Source organism: Lathyrus oleraceus, chromosome 3 (assembly GCF_024323335.1).
Source record: "Lathyrus oleraceus cultivar Zhongwan6 chromosome 3, CAAS_Psat_ZW6_1.0, whole genome shotgun sequence".
Classification (NCBI taxonomy): domain Eukaryota; kingdom Viridiplantae; phylum Streptophyta; class Magnoliopsida; order Fabales; family Fabaceae; genus Lathyrus; species Lathyrus oleraceus.
In genome coordinates, this window is record NC_066581.1 from 94,032,290 (window position 1) to 94,054,338 (window position 22,049).

The 22,049-nt window shown below is 38.9% G+C and overlaps 1 protein-coding gene across 1 annotated transcript; it reads right to left on the minus strand.

Annotated features, from left to right (window-relative positions):
* Positions 1-19,328: 19,328 nt before the first annotated feature.
* Positions 19,329-21,805, minus strand: LOC127128950 (aluminum-activated malate transporter 8). The gene is made up of 6 exons (XM_051058295.1): positions 21,130-21,805; positions 20,887-21,027; positions 20,541-20,813; positions 20,315-20,421; positions 20,076-20,219; positions 19,329-19,966 (listed from the first exon to the last, which is right to left on the minus strand). Exons 1-6 carry the CDS (start codon positions 21,416-21,418, stop codon positions 19,481-19,483), a joined length of 1,440 nt encoding a protein of 479 aa, XP_050914252.1. The 5' UTR covers positions 21,419-21,805; the 3' UTR covers positions 19,329-19,480.
* Between the last annotated feature and the right edge of the window lie 244 nt (positions 21,806-22,049).

Genomic DNA, 22,049 nt, shown 5'->3' on the forward strand with positions numbered 1-22,049 from the left:
AAGTTTGAGGATCAAGACTTTCCATTTTTGGTAAGTTTCAGTTACAGGTCCAGTTTCCATTTTTGGAAATTTCTGATCTGGCTTCAAATTCTTCCATGATGGTGTTTGACATGATATATGAGGACTATATGGACATGAATGAGACCTCTCAAACCAATTTCCATCATCAAATCACTGATTAAATGGACAGTTGACCAACAGTTGACTTTTAGGGTTTCTGACTGATTGTGCCTTGACTGATGACTTCTGAACATCCAATCCTTGACCAAAACACCTCAAATGGATCCCCAAGTCATGTGAACATGTTGGACCAACCCTAGGGCCTTGGCTCCTTGAAAATTGTGCTTGCTTGCTTGACTGACTGATCTCCTGACTAGTTTGACCTAATTTCCTGATTGGCTTGCACTTGAGGCAAATGGGACAATGCAATGCTATGCAGTGGACCATGTTATGCTATGACCTAATATGAGAATGTATGTACAATGATAGGTGCAAATTTGAGGTGTTACAGCTGCCCCTATTCAATCAACTGGGAACCCGAATGGATGAGAGCAATGGCTGTCAGACTTTCAGGGTAAACAGGGATTGAATACCAAGAACCGTAGAAATTTGCACTCTGCCGGATATGATACAGGAAGAACCACGTCATTTACCGATGACGCCTGCAATTGACAACTTCAGAAAGGCGAAACCATTTACCGACGGTTAGAAACTGGAAACTTGATATTTACCGATATCAACTTCAGCAAGACCATTTACCGATGGCTGCTGGGAAACAACTTCTGATGTAAAAGGAAGCAAAACCGTTTACCGATGGTGGCTTCAAAGAAACTTGACATTTACCGATATCAACTTCAACCCGACCATTTACCGATGGCTACTGCAACTGGGGATCCGATATTTATCGATATCGAAGAAAACGGGGCCATTTACTGATGGCGTCTCCACTTGGGAAGGAACAAAATCTTTGTGGTGTAATCAGACAAGACTTTACCGACGACTTCTAGGGATCTTGATTTTATCAACAAGGAAACAAAGCATGACCAGACATTTACCGATGACTGGGATGAGACTCGACGTTTACCGACATCGAAAGATGATGTTTACCGACATCAAAAAACGACCAGACATTTACCGATGACCGGGGAACACTTTACTAAGGGAAAAAACGAATATTTGCAACTGGAAACCAGATAGGACATTTACCGATGACTCTACTGGGGATTTCTAGCTGGGGATTATCAGACATTTACCGATGACTGCAGAAAAGACTCGATGTTTACTGACATCGAAAGATGATGTTTACCGACATCAAAAAATGACCAGACATTTACCGATGACTGGGGGGAAACCCGATGTTTACAGACACCGAAACAACGGTGTTTACCGACACCAACAATGATGACCAGACATTTACCGATGACTGGGGAGAATACCCGATGTTTACAGACACCGAAACAATGGTGTTTACCGACACCAAACAAAGAAACACACGCGGGTGCTAGCATGACACTTACCGGTATCACAAGAACAACATCTTAGATATGTCAAGGCAAGGTTGACCACTTGCTGGGGAGTCTCACTGGGGAGAAACAAACTTTCTGTCACCAACGGGTGAGGTAATAAACTTCTGTGGGGATATCAATCCTAAATGTTGTCAAGAGCAACTGTAGCAGACTTGCTGTGCTGATGTTGAATGAAATGATCCGCCTCTGCCGGGGATACGGTCTGGTGAGGTTAACACATGAATGCATATGTTTGAGTTTTTCTATGGCGTAATGTTCCATATTGAATGGGAATGCTACGCAGTTTGAGGATGCAATGATCACTAAAAATGCAAAAATGCAAAAATGATGAAAAACTCCGGCTGGGGAGCCAAAACTGATCGGGTACTCCAACTTTGCGGGTAGACTCTGCAGGGAGAGCAACGACTTCTCACTCATGTTGGAGAATAGCACTGCTGCTAGGGAAAGGTAAACTCCGCTGGGGATATCCTTCAGTCCACAGATAGGATAAATGCTGGAGATAAATTTCAATGAACCTGCCTCACTCGGGGAGGAAATCGGCGAATACAGGCCTGCTGGGGATAGGCAATCCTTAGATCTGTTGGGGAATAGAAGGAACTATCCGCAGACGTCTCCGCAGGGGAACATAGCTCTGATAGCTTCCATACTTGCTTGGGGAAAATATCTGCTGAGGAAACGTCCTCACAGATGCCAACCTGAAAAACAGTCACAACAAAATGCCCCCAGGGGATACATGGACAAGATACGCTCAAGTGTCCTCAACATTCAAAATGATTTTCAAATGTTTCATCATCCTGCAAGCTATTGTTTAGCCTTCATGTTCTTATATGCAATGCTTATCAAAAATTCGGACATTTTTGCAACCAAAACAGTAAAAATAAAAACCAAAGAGCTATTTATCTGAATAATGACTTTTATTGATTGAAAATGTGCCTGAAAAGGCAAATACATTGGGAGGCAATTCCTAGAAAGAGGTAATTGCGCACAAAAGGAAAAATCTATCCTAATGGCAACGTGAACACGGCATCCACTATTTCCCAATTCTGTTATAACTCACAGATCATCAGTTTTCCTCCCAACTCCTTGCTTTCTGAGAAGAATGACTGGACGGATCACATCTTTCGAGATGGCAGACGACAAAGCTTGATGAAGTACAGACAACTCAGACTGTAGTCTTCGCTTTAATCCCTCTTTTGGCTGGATCGCCCTTTCGGGTTTTCAATCCACCGGGATACCCATTTTTGCCTAAGCCGCCCTTGCGGGTTTTCGACTTACCGGGTGTACAAATTCTTTTCCTTTTTATCCCTAATTTTTGCCCGAACCTTTTCTTTCTGTTTTTTGGTTCGCCGGGATGCCCCTTTTTTGCCTGGACTCTTTTTTCTTTTTGTCCAGCAGGTCAATTTATGCGAAGTATTTTTTTACTACATCTGAGTTAACAGGAGACGGAAAATCTTCACCATCCATAGTTGTAAGCATCAAGGCTCCACCGGAGAAGACCTTCTTCACAACATATGGACCTTCATAATTAGGAGTCCACTTGCCCCTGTTATCTGTACCGGGAGGGAGGATCCTCTTCAAAACTAGATCACCGATCTGATAGCTTCGAGGACGCACTTTCTGATCAAAGGCTCGCTTCATCCTTCTCTGATACAATTGTCCATGACATACAGCTGCTAGCCGTCTCTCCTCGATAAGACTCAACTCGTTAAACCTTGTTCGAATCCACTCGGCTTCGTCCAGCTTGACATCCAATAAAACTCTCAGAGAAGGAATCTCCACTTCAACAGGTAGGACAACTTCCATACCATACACAAGGGAGTAAGGGGTTGCCCCGGTCGACGTACGTACTGAGGTACGGTACCCATGCAAAGCGAAAGGCAGCATCTCATGCCAATCCTTGTACGTAACGACCATCTTCTGCACAATCTTCTTGATATTCTTGTTCGCCGCTTCTACAGCACCATTCATCTTCAGTCTGTAAGGAGAAGAATTGTGATGTTCAATCTTGAAATCTTTACAAAGCTCTTTCATCATCTTGTTGTTGAGATTCAAACCATTGTCAGTGATGATTCTCTCCGGAACTCCATAACGACAGATGATTTCTTTCTTGATGAACCGGGTAACCACTTGTTTGGTAACGTTAGCATAGGAAGCTGCTTCCACCCATTTGGTGAAATAGTCAATCGCAACCAAGATGAAGCGATGTCCATTCGAAGCAGTAGGCTCAATCTTCCCAATCATGTCAATGCCCCACATGGCAAACGGCCAAGGCGAATTCATGACATTCAGAGGGCTTTGTGGTACATGCACCTTATCAGCATAGATTTGACACTTATGGCACTTCCGAGCATACTTGAAACAATCGGATTCCATAGTCATCCAGTAATAACCCGCTCTCAACAATTTCTTAGCCATTGCATGTCCGCCGGCATGAGTACCGAAGGAACCTTCATGAACTTCCTGCATTAACATGTCCGCCTCGGGTCTGTCCACGCATCTGAGCAAGACCATGTCAAAGTTTCTCTTATACAGCACATCATCCTGATTCAAATAGAAGCTTCCAGCTAGCCTCCTCAGGGTTTTCTTGTCATTCTTCGACGCACCTTCAGGATACTCCTGAGTCTTGAGGAAGTTCTTGATGTCATAATACCACGGCTTCTCATCACCCACAACAGACTCGGCTGCAAACACATACGCAGGCCTCTCGAGTCGATTCACCGCAACATGTGGCACATGATTCCACCAATGAACTTTGATCATAGAAGACAAAGTTGCCAAAGCATCAGCCATCTGATTCTCATCCCGGGGGACATGATACAACTTCACCTTCTTGAAGAACGTCAGTATTCTTCTGGTGTAATCTCTATACGGAATCAAATGCGGTTGGTTCGTATTCCAATCTCCGTTGACTTGATTGACCACTAGAGCTGAATCTCCAAATATATCAAGAGTTTTGATCCTCAGATCAATGGCTTCTTCTATCCCCATGATACAAGCCTCATACTCAGCTTCGTTGTTGGTGACGTCAAACGTCAATCTGGCAGAAAAAGGTATATGAGCACCTTTAGGATTGATCAATACTGCCCCAACACCGTTACCGTTCATATTCACAGCCCCATCAAACATCAGTGTCCACTTGTCATCCGGATCCGGTCCTTCCTCAACAAGAGGCTCTTCGCAATCTTTCATCTTAAGATACATGATGTCTTCGTTAGGGAACTCAAACATCATAGGCTGATAATCTTCAATCGGTTGCTCGGCGAGGTAGTCTGACAGAATACTACCTTTGATGGCCTTTTGTGACGTGTACTGAATATCATATTCTGTTAGAATCATCTGCCAACGAGCAACACGTCCGGTGAGAGCTGGTTTCTCAAAGATGTACTTTACTGGATCCATCTTAGAAATCAACAGAGTAGTATGGTTCAACATATACTGCCTTAGTCGGCGAGCAGCCCAGGCCAAAGCACAACAAGTTTTCTCGAGCAGTGAATATCTTGTTTCACAGTCGGTAAACTTTTTGCTAAGGTAGTATATGGCATGCTCTTTTCGACCAGACTCGTCATGCTGTCCCAATACACACCCCATCGAGTTCTCAGTCACTGACAGGTACATTATCAAAGGTCTCCCTGGAACTTGAGGTATAAGGATTGGAGGTTTCTGTAAATACTCCTTAATCTTGTCAAAAGCTTACTGACAGTCATCATTCCACTTGATCGCCTGATTCTTTCTGAGCAGTTTGAAAATTGGTTCACACGTGGCTGTTAGATGAGATATGAACCTTGCAATGTAGTTCAATCTCCCTAAAAACCCACGGACTTGCTTCTCCGTTTTTGGTTCAGGCATCTCTTGAATAGCTTTGACTTTTGCTGGATCGACCTCAATCCCCTTCTCACTGACAATGAAGCCTAAAAGCTTCCATGATCTCACCCCAAACGTACACTTGTTCGGATTCAACCTCAGCTTGAACTTTCTCAACCGGTCAAACAGCTTCTGCAAATTAACCAGGTGCTCCTCTTCTGTCTGCGACTTCGCAATCATATCATCTACGTACACTTCAATTTCTTTGTGCATCATGTCATGAAAGAGAGTAAAGGAAGAAAACCAAACATTTCATATTTTCATCCTTTTGGATGTTCTTGCTTTATATTAAATACTAAAGAACATCTGAACAAGTTTGATTCCAAAGCACAGAAAGGTATTATGTTAGGATACTCAGAACGCTCTAAAGGCTACAGAGTATACAACACAGAAACCAAAATTGTGGAAGAATCAATTCATGTCAGATTTGATGATAAGCTTGACCCTGAAAAGTCAAAGCTAGTTGAAAAGTTTGCAGATTTGGAAATCACTCTTGTAGAATCTGATAAAACTCCAGAAGCAACTGTCACTCAGAACTCTGAAGAAATTAAATCTCCAGAAATCCCAAAGAAAGTCAAAAGTCGTATCAATGTATCTGAAGATTTGATTCTGGGAAACAAGGACGAACCTGTCAGAACCAGATCCACCTTCAGGACCTCTGAAGATACTCCTCTGGGACTAGTGTCTCTGATTGAGCCTATGTCCTGTGATGAAGCACTTCAGGATAACGACTGGGTGGCAGCTATGCAAGAAGAATTGGATCAATTCTCAAAGAATGATGTCTGGGATCTCGTTCCTAAACCCAGAGGCACTCATGTCATTGGAACCAGATGGGTTTTCAGAAACAAGCTGAACGAGAAAGGAGAAGTTGTCAGAAACAAAGCACGACTGGTAGCTCAAGGTTATAGTCAACAAGAAGGTATTGATTATAATGAAACTTTTGCTCCAGTCGCGAGGTTAGAATCTATTCGTCTTCTTGTATCTTTTACTATTAATCACTCTATCAAATTATATCAAATGGATGTCAAGAGTGCATTTCTTAATGGTTATATTTCAGAAGAAGTGTATGTCAATCAACCTCCAGGCTTTGAAAATTCAAATTTTCCAGAACATGTTTTTAAGCTTAAGAAATCCTTATATGGACTCAAACAAGCTCCCAGAGCTTGGTATGAACGATTAAGCAATTTTCTTCTAGAACAAAATTTTATCAGAGGGAAAGTTGATTCTACACTCTTCTGTAAAAACCTTAATAATGATCTCATGATATGCCAGATTTATGTTGATGATATTATTTTTGGTTCTGCTAATATCTCTGTTTGCCAAGATTTTTCTAAGTTAATGCAGGCAGAATTTGAGATGAGTTTAATGCAAGAACGAAAGTTCTTTCTGGGAATTCAAATTAATCAAACTCCAGAAGTCGCGTACGTCCATCAAAGTAAATATATTAAAGAGGTTCTGAAGAAGTTTGACATGACAGAATGCAACTCTGCAAAAACTCCCATGCACCCAACTTGCATTCTGGAAAAGGAAGAGGTAAGCAACAAGGTTTGTCAGAAGCTCTATCGAGGTATGATAGGCTCTCTTCTCTATCTGACTGCTACTCGTCCTGATATTCTCTTTAGTGTCTGTCTTTGTGCCAGATTCCAATCAGATCCTAGAGAATCTCATTTAACAGCAGTTAAGAGAATTCTTAAGTATCTGAAAGGAACTCCTAACCTGGGCCTGATGTATGAGAAAACATCAGAGTATAGACTCTCGGGTTATTGTGATGCAGATTATGCAGGAGATAGAATAGAACGAAAAAGCACTTCTGGAAATTGCCAGCTTCTGGGAAACAATCTGATATCCTGGGCTAGCAAAAGACAATCAACAATTGCTCTATCAACTGCAGAAGCAGAATATATCTCAGCATCACTGTGCACAACTCAGATGCTCTGGATGAAGCATCAGTTAGAAGATCTGCAAATCTTTGAGAGTAACATTCCTATCTTTTGTGATAATACTGCTGCTATTTGTTTAAGTAAGAATCCCATTCTACATTCCAGAGCCAAACACATTGAAATAAAACATCATTTTATCAAAGACTATGTTCAGAAAGGGATAGTAACATTGAAGTTCATTGATACTGAACATCAATGGGCAGATATCTTTACTAAGCCTCTAGCTGAAGATAGATTTCTTTTTATCTTAGAACATCTGAACATTAAAAATTGTCCTGAATGAAGTATGGCTCTGAAAAAGTAAAGTGAGACTCTGATGTAAACAAATGTATTTCTGCCTCTGACTCTGATACTTCTACCAAGTTAAGAAGATATCTGAGTTAGAAATCTTCAGAAACCTATCCTTTGGTATTCCTGAAGATCAGATACATCAACACGTGGAGCTCTAAGCGTCTAACCCTAGAACTTCTAGACAGCTGTCAAAAGAAATCAAAGGTCAGAACGTTTGAAATCTCCTAGAGCAGTGTGCGTACTGTTGGGATTAGACATTCATTAATTAGCTGTAATCATTTTTCCCCCCAAGCGTGCTATTTTGATTTTTGTGCTAACGCTGGAATGTGTGTCGTTTTGCATGTGTTTTACTTAGAGTATATAAACACTTTTCTCACATTTCACACACTTATCACTCTCACTCACTCTAAAACCCTAAACCCTCTCTGAAGCATTCTCTGCAAGTTCTTCATCTTCATCAATCTTCATCTTCTCCTTCACCATGGACGCTCAACAACAACAAGTCTTTAACTTCTCTCAAGAAATGGAATCAAGCTCTACTGCTCAAACCTCAAGCATTCCAACACCAACGGTTACAGGCGTCACCATAACCCCTGTTTACAAAGAACCTCACGTTCTTGACCGTGAACGCCATATCAACCTTTCAACCCCTTTTGAAGGTTTGAACGTGTTGTGTGAATCGTTAGTTGATTTCGACAACCTAAGAAGAAATGGCGTTGATCTAACTGGAGAACTTCGTCAACAAGGGTGGGAAAACTATTTCCAAAGACTTTATGGTCCTATTTACCCACTTCTCGTCAAGGAGTTCAGGAGATTTGCAGATGCAGATGACAACTTCATCGTCTCATATGTTCTGGGGGTGAAGATTGTTATTACTGAAGGGTCTATTGCCTCTCTGTTGAACATGGAGAGAAGTGGAGGAAAAAGGATTTACAACATCCCTCCTAGGTCAAAGCGCATTACTGATGTTATCAACCCAACAATCTTCAAACCCAACGTTGAAGGAAATCCTTCAAAGAACAAAGAGCTGCACCAGAACCTCAGAGTGTGGTTGAAGATTATTCTGGGAACTATTCACCACCGTCCAGCCTCTAACTCCTCTGACTACATTAATGCAGACCAGAAATGCATTCTGTACTGCATTCAGAAGGGTGTGAAGATCTGCCTCCCTGCTCTCCTTTTTAGATATCTGAGAGATTCGGTCAGAGAAACCAGAAATAACATGAAGCCTAGATCCTACATTCCTCTGGGAAGATTGCTATCTGACGTCTTCATTGAGCATGGACTGGTAAACCATCTGGAAAAGACCAAGTTGATGGATGATCTGGCAATAGATGTTGGGAAGCCTCTGAATGCCAGAAACCTCAAGAGTATGGGGATAATCAAGAAAATTCAAGTCAAACCAACTCTGGATACATCCTGGGATTGTTTGAAAGATCAGAGGAAGATGCCTCATGGCCTGGCCAGGTTCTTCAAGAATGAACCCAGAGATGCTGTTGCTATCTATCTTCAGCGTCTGCTGGATGATGGTGTTGACATCTCTGAATTCAGCCTCGACGACTGTCTGGATTCTGAAGAAGACTTCGTCAGATACAAGAGAGGTCTTTCTGAAAAGAAGATAGCACCACAGGCAAAGAAGGCCAGACTTGGAGAAACTTCTGGAAGCAAATCTTCAGCTCCTCTGAATATCTCTACTGGTAAGTCTGTTCCTCCTGTTACCTCTAATCCTCTGATGGCTTCTTCTAACCCTCTCTCTTCACAACCTATTTATACCACCTCTGATATTTCACCCTCAATCACCAGAACCTCCCAACCTACACCAGTTCTAAATATAGCCCGTACATTCATACCTCCCTCTGAACCTAAACAAACCCACCAAAGCACTTCCTCTTCATCATCCTCAGAACCAGAATCACCCCCATATGTTTCTATCTCTTCTGGCCAAGAATTTTCTGATCCTGATTCCCCAACCATAGCCACACTTTATGCTCACAGACTTGCTTCACAACAACAAACACAAGAACAGTCTGAAGCAACCTCACCTCCACCACAACAAACAACCACCATACCTTCTGAAACTCAACCCTCTGACCCCCACACCTCTGATATCATCCCACCAAACATCTCCGCTGCCCCAGAACCAGAATCTGAACCTTTAGATTTAAACCCTCTTTACGCTTCACCCCAAACATCTGAACCTCAACCAGAAGCAGAATCTGAACCCCAACCTGATTTAGAATCTGAACCTCTCACTTTAAATCTCAGCCCTCCAAACTCTCCACCTCACACCTCTGAACCAGAACCTGAACCTGAACTTTCTAAACCTACCCTTAAGGAAGCCATCTTGATGATTGCAGAGGCTTCAGTTCAAAAGGTCGATTCTCTGGTCACTAACTCTGAACTCAGTGATGATCCTAAATCTGTAAGGACACACTGGAACAGAGTCATTGGCTGGATGACATCTGAGGCCTTCTGAAGAGCATATCTGAACAAGTCAGAAATGGCTACATCAGAAATGCTGAGGCAAGACTCCAGGAGAGACTTGCCAGAGAGGCTGAAGCCAGAAGGCTGGAGGAAGAGAGATTGGCCAAGGAAGCTGAAGAAGAAGCAAGAAGGCTAGAAGAAGAAAGACTTGCTAAGGAAGCTGAAATCCTAAGGGAAAAGGAAGTTGAAGCCAAGGCTCTGGCGGATGCAGAAGCACAAGCTGCTGCAGAAGCTGAAGCACAGCAGGCTCTGACTCTGGGGGAGTCCTCTTCTGTGATCCCTATGGTTCTTCAGACTCTGAAAGAACTCAAGCAAGATCAGAATGAACTCCGGGCCAGAATGGACAAGCAAGATACTGTCAACGACAACATCCAGAACATGCTTGCAATGCTGCTTCAGAGAATGCCTCCGCCTCCGAACCCTTAGGCACTTAGGATTTATTTTTGCTTGCCTGTTGTCTTTGTTTTTTGCTCTCTCTCTGAATCTGATGTTTTCTTGTTGCCTTTGTGCTTTTATATGAATTTCAGTTTTTCTCTTTATTTATTTTACTATGTCTTTTTGATTCTGACAAAAAGGGGGAGAAATTATTAATAGCTCTGATGAAAACATTGTCTAATACCTTAAGCATTCTGCAACATATTTTTCTTAAAAATAAAATTTATCTAACCTGGACTTAAGAAATTGCAGAAAGTTTCAGAAACCTCTGTACTTAAGAAACTCTGGTAAGAACTTCTGAACTCCCTAAGCACTAACTCAGGGGGAGCTTCTGTCTATCTGATCTGATATTTTATATGTTTCATCTGCTAATTAAGATTGTTTTGTCATCATCAAAAAGGGGGAGATTGTAAGAACAAAAATTGTTCTACAACAGATTCCTTGATTTTGATGATAACAAAGGATGAAACCAAAAATGGCACCCTAACGAAAAGTTTCTAAGTGTGCAGGATTCTAAAGAAAGAAGGAAGAAATCTGATGATGTCATCAGATACAGAAGCAGATCAGATACATATTCTCAAATGATCAGAAGCATCTGATGAGGAAACACGCTCAAGAAGTTCTAACTCTAAGCAAAACAGCAAAGTATCAGAAGCATCTGAACAAGAAGTGAACTCTAGATGTTCTGACTCTGAACAACGCTATCTCTAAACTCCAGAAATTCTCAGCGCTATCTAAAGAAACTATCTGAACTCACAAGAGATCAACATCAGATACAACTCCAAGTTTCTCCAGAAACACAAATACTCTGAGCATGGAATTGCTAATCATGAAAGAGTAACGTTGAAGTCAAGTAAAGATTTGCAAATGGATTTCCTAATTGAGAAAGAGACGTTAATCTCCAATTTCAATAAAGAAAATACTACTTGTGGTAAGTAGTCATTTCAAGAAGAAAAAGTTATCCTGCAGAAGCTGTTTTTGTCATGGCGTAAATTCATCTTATTACTCATCAGTTTCAACTACTACCTCATTGATCTATATAAAGGATTGCAAATCAACTTTCAGCACACACATATACAAGAAAAAATCATACTGAAACATCAACACAAGAAAACATTCTTTCTCTCTAAGATCTTCACGAAGCTTTTGCTTATAACGTGAAAAACTCTTGTTCTTAATTTTGTAATACTTGCTTTCTTAGAAGCACTCTAGTTTACATAAATCTTTCTTCTATTGTTTGTTGATTTCCTCAAGTGACTCTGTGTAGTCTGTATACTTGAGAGGGCTAAGATATTTTTATCTTAGACGTTGTTTGTAATCTTTCAAGATTAGTGGATTAAGTCCTTGTTGAAGGCGAAATCACCTTGGCCGGGTGGACTGGAGTAGCTTTGTGTTATAAGCGAACCAGTATAAAATCATTGTGTGGTTTTCATTTTGAAAAGCGCTTATTTTTCCAAACAATTCAAACCCCCCCTTTCTTGTTTTTCTCACCTTCAATGATTACCAGACAGTATTCCAGTCACCATAGTTGCAATGGCATTGTGCACATACCTGGAGCCTTCTCTGGTTTGTTCATCAAGCGCGATTGCAAAGGAGAAGCCTGAGACAGTTTCTTTAGGTCTTCTTGCATGATAAGTATTCGCAGAGTCATCCACAGGATCTTCCCTGTTAGGGTTGCATGATTCAGAGCTAGTGGAATCAGATATGGTCGTGGAGGAAGATGAGTTGGATTGGTGCGACATGATGAATATCTTAGAGGCAAGATGAACAGTTTCTTTGAGAGAAAGCTTGTGAGACTGAAAGTTGAAACGATGGAAGAGGTAACGCTTGTTGCACGAGCAGTATCTATTATTTGTTAACCAATCAGAGACGCACTCTCAAATGTCTAATTATTTGAATTATTAAACAGGAAATAACTAACATCATTAGTTGCTATAATTCCTCAGAAGGACACATTCCCACTTTGCCCCTTAATTTGTCAACCTGAGTAACATTCAATGTCATGTCATTCTGAGTGACGTTGTACTCAGTCTGCATTTGGTTCATCCATACCAGTAGGGAACACCTGCTACCAGATGCTAGGTACTTAGCTTCTGCAGTGGATAATGATACACAATTCTGTTTCTCCCTTGCAACTACACCATTTTGATGAGGACTAATAGGTGAGGACAACTCATGACTTTCAATCTACATAGGTACCATTAAGTCCATGGGCACAAGTTCCAGAAGTTTGGATGTTTTTGGATGTCCAATCTTGGGATGTGACATCTTGGTTAGCTTGTCCACCTGACATTTTCCACAGCCTTTTCTTTCATCCATAAGCAGACTTGGGATTCCTCTGACTGCTTCCTTGGATATGATCTTCTTCATTCCTCTTAAATGAAGTTGTCCAAGTCTTCCATGCCACGGCTTCACTTTCTGCTCTTCCTTGGCTAATGGGCACTTTGAGGAGTAGTTTTAGACTTTAGATTCCCACAGATAACAGTTATCTTTGGATCTGGATCCTCTCATAACTTCCTGATTGCCTCCATTCATCACCATACATACTTCCTTAGTGAACTGTACATTGAAGCCTTGATCACATAGCTGGCTTATGCTGATGAGATTAGCAGTTAGTCCTTTTACTAACAACACACTACTCAGTTTTGGAACTCCAGGACAGTCCAGCTTACCAACACCTTTGATTTCTCCTTTAGCTCCATCACCAAATGTCACATACCTGGTAGTATGAGGTTGTATATCCACCAATAAGTTACTCATTCCAGTCATATGTCTTGAGCAGCCACTATCAAAATACCAGTCTTGTCTGGTAGATGCCCTTAGAGATGTGTGAGCTAGTCTAGCAACCCATTATTGTTTCTTAATGGGGGCATTATGCTTAGATGCCTTCTACTTAGGTCTGACTTGAGGGGTCTGGTTAGGGTAACCATGCAGCCTGTAACAGAAGGGTTTTATGTGACCAAATCTTCCATAGTAGTGACACCTCCATCTTTGAAATTTTTTCTTCTGATGGTTAAACCTCTGGGACTTTCCCCGATGTTGTGACATTGGCTGTGACTTCTGCTTGACTTTCTGAACTTCAGCCTTTGAGCTTTTGTGTTCAGTTGAGGATTTCTTAGCAAAGCCTAAACCAGACATGGTTCCTGATTTTTGACCCACCTTTAGAATCTCTTCCAAAGTGTCAGTTCCTTTATTCAGCATTTTGATGGATTTTGTCATTTGATCTAGCTTAGAGGTCAGCAAGGTTATCTCACCATTTATACCATCTATGACTGTCAAATGCTTCTTCTTCTCAGCTTCCATCTCCTTGATGAGTTTCTTCTGCTTTTCTCCTTGTATACACACTTCTGCACTTTTGACACATAGCTCCTTATATGAAGCAACAAGTTCATCAAATGTAAGTTCATCTCCACTTGAGTCATCATCAGAGGCACAGACAATGGTTAGTGCAGTGACATGTTTAGCAGATTCTCCTTCAGATTCACTCTCAGAGTCTCCCTCAAACCAGGTGACAGATAGCCCCTTCTTTTGCATCTTGAGGAAGGTAGGGCATTCAGCTCTAATGTGATCAAAACCTTCACATCCATGGCACTGGATTCCCTTGCCTTGGTTGACCTTTTCTTCAAATTTTGATCTTCTACTGATGTCAGATGAAGAGTTCTTGACATTAGGTCTTCCCTTTTGATCTACCTTCTTTATGAACTTGTTGAACTGTCTTCCAAGCATGGCTATAGCTTCTGAAATGCTTTCATCACCTCCAATATTTCCTTCTTCTGAATCCTCTTCAGTATTTGATACAAAAGCTATGCTTTTGTTTTTCTTTTCAACATCCTCACACAAGCCCATTTCAAAGGTTTGGAGAGAACCAATAAGCTCATCAACCTTCATATTGCAGATATCTTGAGCCTCTTCTATAGCAGTGACCTTCATGGCAAATCTCTTTGGTAATGATCTGAGAATCTTTCTTACAAGTTTTTCTTCAGACATTTTCTCTCCTAAGCCACCAGAAGTATTGGCAATTACAAGAATGTTCATGTGGAAGTCATGAATAGTCTCATCCTCTTTCATCCTCAGATTTTCAAACTTGGTGGTCAGCATCTGAAGTTTAGACATCCTCACCTTGGAGGTACCTTCATGAGTTATCTTGAGAGTATCCCAAACTTCTTTAGCCAGCTCACAGTGATGCACCAGTCTGAAGATGTTCTTATTTATTCCATTGAACAGTGCATTCAAGGCCTTAGAGTTTCCAAGGGCTAATGCCTTTTGCTCCTTGTCTCACTCTTCTTCAGGAATTTGCATAATGATTCCATCTTTACCTGTCTTCGTTGGATGTTCCCACCCTTTGTTGACAGCTCTCCAGACCTTGCTATCTAGAGACCTCAAGAAGGCTATCATACGAGGTTTCCAGTCATCATAGTTAGAACCATCCAGCATGGGTGGTCTATTTGAGTATCATACATCCTTGTCCATGGTACTAGAAAGTAACGTCCCTAGATCTCACCCAGAAATTAATAGGCAGGGTGCCTGCTCTGATGCCAATTAAAATTCTAGTTAACAGACTATTGATGTCACACGGGATATTATGACATCCGATTCTGTTCAGACAGGAATGTATACAGCAGGGAAATTTAAAGGACAGTAAATAACACAGACAATTGTTTACCCAGTTCGGTGACAAACACACCTACGTTTGGGGGCTACCAAGCCAGGGAGGAAATCCAATATTAGCAGTATTACTTCAGGCCTTAAACCAACTATTTAATCCTATCACTTAATACCTACCCAATGCAATTTCAATCTAAACTAAGACCAGAGTTCCTACTCACTCCCCCTCAATCACCACAGTGATTACAACCTTTAATTAAGTTTAAAGTCAATGGTGAAGTAATTCTTCAAACAACTCTTGATTGTGCTTAACAGCTTTAATCAAGATACACAGCACTCACGCTTAAAAGCTTAGAGTGACACAACAAGTACAACACAATGAACACCCTAGTCCAATGCAATCATCTAGGTGATAATTGCTTGGCTCACAAGTACAACCTAATACAAGACACAATAAAAATACAGCAGTGAAGTATGATGGTACAATGAATGCTTCACGCTTAAAACCCCAGAAGTCTGAAAGCATGACTGCCATCTTTTATATTGCAGCACTTGGGCCTTGTACTTGTATTTCCTAAAGATAAGGTTAAGCAAGTTAACCTAATTTCCACATATTAGGGTGCTAACAAATAGGCTATTTGTTAGGTCCATTAATTGTAGCTCAGTTGTTAGTTTCCTGGATTTTAGCTCAACTGTTAGATTCCTGAAAAATAGCCTGAGAAAAATACTGAAACAGAAAAACTAACCATCCTACACTCTAGCATATGCTGTCAGGAATGAATGTCATAACATTCAGTTTGACGTCCAGAACATAGGTCATATGCTAGGTCTGTTATTCTCCTGAAAAACAGACTTTACTTAATGCTAAACTGTAACAGAAAGACCAACCAGTCTATAATTCAGTATCAGCTGTCAGAGATAAATGTCATAACATTCAGTTTGACATTTAGACAATAGGCCATATGCCAGGTTTATTATTCTCCTGAAAAGTAGACTGAACTGAATACTGAATTATAGCAGAAAAACCAACCTGCCTATAATTCAGTATCTGCTGTCAAGAATGAATGTCATAACATTCAGTTTAACATTCAGACAATAGGCTATGTGCCAGGTCTATTATTCTCCTGAAAAACAGACTGAAATAAATACTGAGTTAAAACAGAAAACCAACTATTCTATAGCTCAGTATCTGCTGTCAAGGATGAATGTCATAACATCCAGATTGACATTCAGTAAATCTTGTTTTAGCTAATCCTGCAGCATACTACTTAAGCATGTCATGACATCAGTCAAGACATAAGAGTACAGTTAGTGTTTTAACATAAAATGCAGCCAATCAAACATCTACAAGTGGGCATAAAGCAAATGGCCAAATGAGGTAAAAAGTGTGTTGGTTGGTTTTGTGGTCTGATTTGGTTTGGCTTGTGCAGCACAAAAACAATCCAACAGGGTGACTTTGAGGCTTTGTATCTTGATGAATACATGTCCAAATGGCAAGGCAATGCAAACAGTAGAAAGAGGGCATGGAGCTTAACATCTTTCATGTTGAACACAAATTGAAATGATGAGTGGAAAGAGGTGAAAAATGGCCATAAAGTGCAGGTCTCACAACTGCAGAATGGTTGGGCAAGTTTGGCCTAAATGCTGTCAAAAAATTCAGTCCATGATGTCAACTTTAGATGGGTGTATCTTTCAAACCAATGATCCAAATGGGATGATTCCATAAGGATGTGAAAGAGGACATAGAAAGGTACAACTGTCATGAAGAAAGTATTTTCAAAAGATGCTCTGAAGTGCAAGAAAACTGGCCCATAAGTCTTGACAAATTTTGCAAATTTTGGACTTAGAAAATTTTCTAAGTGTTCTAAAATAATGTCTCACTTTGACCATGCGTAACTTTCTCAATTTTAATCCAAATGAAACAAACTTTATATCTCTAGAAAGCTTGGAACAAGAGGAACAACTTTCATGTTGGATAATTTTCAAATAGAGCTTGCATCTTGATGGAAAATAGGCTTAAAGTGGGTGCAAAAATCATAAAAACTTGCCCTAAATGGAAAGTTAACTATTTCTAAATTTAGTAACTTATTCAACTCCTGATTAAATGATGAATCCATGATCCAACCTTGATAAAATTTCACATGTAGGCTCCCTTAGGCATGAATTTTGAGATCCACTTTCAAGATGCTAGGAGTTGACTTTTCTGGCCCCACAGTTGACTTTTCCCAAACTGTCTGATTCCCGATTCCATTGATCAATTGAAGCACCTCTGGCTCAAATAAAGAGCTGATTATTTGTATGTAGACCCTTGTGGACATATGGAGGGCCATGGAAATGAGTTTCACCCAAGGAATCAGAAATAAACCGATTTTATACCAAACCCTAGTTTTAGGGCAAAATGATCAAGAACTGATTGCACTGACTGCCAATGGATCTTTCTGAGATAATTGTGGATCTTCTTAGACCAAGATGCCTCTCCAATCATGACATGAATGTGTCCCCTTTTCTTCCCACCAAACATTGCCTGTTGCAGATAGCCACGAAACCCTGATTTCTGATTAAATGCAGATGCACACTCTGGGAGCTCTGAATCTTCCACTGACGAACTAAGGACCATAATAAGACATATGGAACCCCTTGAGACCCTTCAGACTTGTATACATAGAAAGTGAAGTCCAATTCTCAGTCTTGCTTTGTGTGGGCTCCTTCTGTTAAGGAGTGAGCAATCAAACCCTGATTTCCCAAGTCACTAATGCAGTATGCAATGAGTATGACCTAGTATGATGCTAATGCAATGTGAAACATAATTCCATGCTTCTAAGAAAAATGAAGGGTAAATTTTGGGGTATTACACACATCAGCTAATGTGAAATACTGAACGTCCAATGTTTACTAATTGCCAAGTTCCACGCATCTTCGAGATTTTTTTTTTAAAATAACCATGTTTTTGAAAAAAAATACGAAAATAACCAACTTTTCAAAAAAAATTCCAAAATAACCATGTTTGGGAGAGGATGCGCTAAGGGAGTTGGCGCACCCCCCAAAAAGTCAGAGGAGGCGCCAGATGCATTGGCGCACATGCATTGGGCCTCATGAAGAGGCGTCAATGCTTGTGGCACCTGCATGGCCCTCCAAGAGGAGACGCCAATGCATCTGGCGCCTGCATGGCCCTCCAAGAGGAGGCGCCATATACTTAATATACCGTGTATAATTACAGTAGATTAATAAATTACTAAATCTTAGTTGAATTTTTTTCACTTAGTTTTAAAATAATGTATAATTACAATAGATTAATTTTTTTCATCTCTATATATTTGTCTTACTTATTTTCACTTAGAACTTTTATACCTATTTTAAAATTTTAAATTAACTAAATATATATTTAATTTTATTTTATCATTTTTTAAAAATATATAAGTTAAGAATATTATTTAATATTTGCATTTTAATTTCTTAAGAGTACAATCACAATTTTATATTATAACATTAAATATAAAATATAGATAATATCCATTCGACATATTAAATATGAACATAGATAGTTAAAATATTTATGTTTATTTAAAATTCATTATAATAAAATTAAATAAAATATATATTTTTTATTTTATAAAAAGAATTGTTTAATGAAAAAGAGTATTGTATAAAAGAATATTTTAATTTTATAAAAATAATGAATGAAACATAATGTAAAATAAAATTAAATATTTTAACTAATTATGTTTCATCTATTATTTTATTTTAACTACTTAACTAATCATTCTCTTCAAAATAAATATTTAATTATGAAACATAAACATTAAATAAAATTAATGGATGAAACATAATTAGTTAAAATATTTAATTTTATTTTACACTATGTTTCATCCATTATTTTATTTAATGTTTATTTTTATAAAATTAAAATATTCTTTTATACTATGTTTCATCCATTATTTTATTTAATATTTATCTTTTATAAAATTAAAAAAAAATTCCATCTTCGAGGAGAAAGTGCACTTTATTTGTGTTTTTATAATGAAAATAATAAAAAAGCATAGCAAAGTACACAAGTGTTTTAAGGATCAACAAAGACTCAAAGCACCAAATGTGGCTGATATCATATCATAGCATAAAGCTTTTCCGCAGCCAATATATAATATGACAGCTAGCATAACTCATGTTACAATGTAGAACAGTCAACAACAAAAGTAATGAAGAAATGAAATTAAGGTAAGAATATGAAAAAGATTCTCACCTTAATTTTACAAATTGTCAAATAAGGTTGACAACTATTTACTCAACTAAGTCAATTACTGCCTAGTATCATGTTATAGTCACAACTTTTCAAATTTACAATTATGTTTTATTCATTTCTGCACTGCTTTTTCGGGCTTTGTCAGGTGAGTCTGTACATAAATCTTGGATCGCGATTTCAACATGCGGCTCGTTATCAATGTCCGCAACAGGTTTTATGATTCCTCTATGAAGTAGTGGTGGTTTTTCCGGTGACACATTGGTTTCTAGAGTCTTGAAGTGTGCCAAATGAGAAAGCTCAGAAACAGATTCATAGATTTTGTCGACTGAAATAGTGATTTCTTCAAGTATTGCAGCAACTGTGGCAACTGGTATTATAGCTAAGAGTTCCACATCCTCTAAGGAAATGACTTCTAGTACAAGTTTCAGTTCTTCTATTGCACTCTTTGAATTTTCTATGTGACTTTTAGCTGATGAGGGGTGTGTCATTGTTTTCATTGATGATGATATTGCTTTCAACGCTTTGTTGGATTCAGAACTCATCTTTGTGCATGCTTCTTGGATTGAACACTTGAATTCCAAAGAAATCTGCAGTAACCAAAATGCATATATTAGATTCAAAATGGTCATCATAAAATAGACATGCATGCAAGTTAATTTTAGACTTTTATATAGTAAGATAATAATGATGTATTACTTGGATTTCAGGGTTAAGATATGTGTTGAGGGTTTCAATCTTGTATGCACATTCGCGAGCAAGTACTCCGATTTTCAAGTATTGCATCCAAGGATGACGAAGACTAAAACCGCCGTGACCTGGTTCCCACCTTGCAAAATTTGCCTGATGATTATGTGAAAATTATAAGTTCATTCCCAAACATGAAAAATGTTAGTATTCAATACCATATATCAAAAGAAAAATATTAAAATACCTACCAATGATTCTTCAGTTGCTTTGGAATTGAGAACACTTTTATATCCTTGTAGAAGTGACTTAGATTTTTCTTTATCCTCTGATGAGTGAAAATATTCACCTTCAAACCCTGAAAATAAATATTTTAGATATTAACATACAACACAAACAAACAAAGAGACTCAAATTGAATGCACTCGTAAACATTACTCGTTACTGCATAATGAATATGTATTATATTATGTATACCTTCAAGATAGTTGGCTAGTTTTTCTATGTTGGAAGCAACCATGTTATGAAGGTCTTGACCTGCCCAGACAGGACAAACAAATATGGAGATGAGCACGCAAGCTGCAGCTCCAATAATAATAGTTGAAAGTCTCTGATGTGCAAGCTCAACAACTTCTTCCACTCTATACCCCGACACCGCAACCAAACAGAATGTCAATATAAATATCACCATTCCATAGTCATATCTCGCCTTTATCTTTGGAACAAATCTCAAAAATGTTGCAACTGCAGCTGCAAACACAAAACTTATTAGCTTCAAATGTATATAAACTTCCTTTTTTTTATAGTATATAGTTATAGTTACCTAGAATGAAGACAAGGGTTCCAAGGACAATAGCTTCTCCTCTTTCTCCAACAGCAGTGGCTAAGTGATGACCTCCAACCCCTAAAGCACCAGCTAATAATGTAGCGCATCCTCTATTCAAACTTTTGCTAAGGGTTGCACCTGATTCATTTATTATCAACAAAAACAAGTTAATACTTTTTAAACTTTAAACATTAATTATCCATAGAACTTGTTTTGGTTATATTCATGATATGAACTCACCAACAGTAAATTCAAAAACTACAACGACAGTAAGAACTGCCCAGATTCCAGCATCTCCAAAGCCATTATAAAGAGGCCTTGAATAGTAAAACAAGGACACAACTGTAAGAGCAACTCCAACTTTCAATGAGTGGATTACTCTTCTAGGGTCATCTTTTCCTATCTTTTTCACACTTTTTGTTGCATTCATAACCTTGGACTTAAACTTCATAGGCATAGCCTTGAAGAAACCACCCAAGCTAGATAAGAATCCAGCTTTGTTTACTTGATTTGTTGACTCAATATCCATGACAAGATATAGAGATGATTAAGTTTCAAAATGGAACAAAATAACAAAAGAACCAAATAAGGTTGAAACTTGAAAGACTTGAGGTTGAAATGAGTTTGAAGAGTTATATTTATAGGAGTAGAAATGAAAGCATATACTTGTTTGAAGCAGCCATAGTTATTTTTTAAATTAATGAGATACATGAATTGCTGTCTTTTGTTGAAAGTGAAGAGACTAATTTTGTTTGGTGACAGAAAATATATTATGATTAAACACGCATGCCCATGACTGAAAGTACTATACTTTTAGAAATTGGTCTTAAAATAACATGTACCAAAACATGCATCGACATGGAATGTTAGGAGATATACCTCGAGCTTGGAATTGTTTAGTTCTTAAAACAGATTAAACAAAGTTAATTTACTAGAGTTCATGAATAAGTAAAGATAAAATATGGTAGTAATTAATTAGAGGAAGTAACTGACACATATACTTTAGTCACTGTCATTCTTAATCATCGCTGTATCCCACCTCCTTAATTTTATTTTCGTTTTATCTTTAGTAAACTATGTGTTACTCGAGTCCAATCCATAATGGACTCTACTAATGTGAGGGTATAGGTTAGAGATCTCATATAAAAGATAATATGTTA

Excerpts from the sequence above, each read along its gene's own strand:
- LOC127128950 (XM_051058295.1), bottom strand. The coding sequence starts at position 21,418 with ATGGATATTGAGTCAACAAATCAAGTAAACAAAGCTGGATTCTTATCT. Across the intron at positions 21,028-21,129 it reads AGTTTTTGAATTTACTGTTG|GTGCAACCCTTAGCAAAAGT; the intron begins GTGAGTTCATAT and ends TAAATGAATCAG. Across the intron at positions 20,220-20,314 it reads AAGCAACTGAAGAATCATTG|GCAAATTTTGCAAGGTGGGA; the intron begins GTAGGTATTTTA and ends CATAATCATCAG.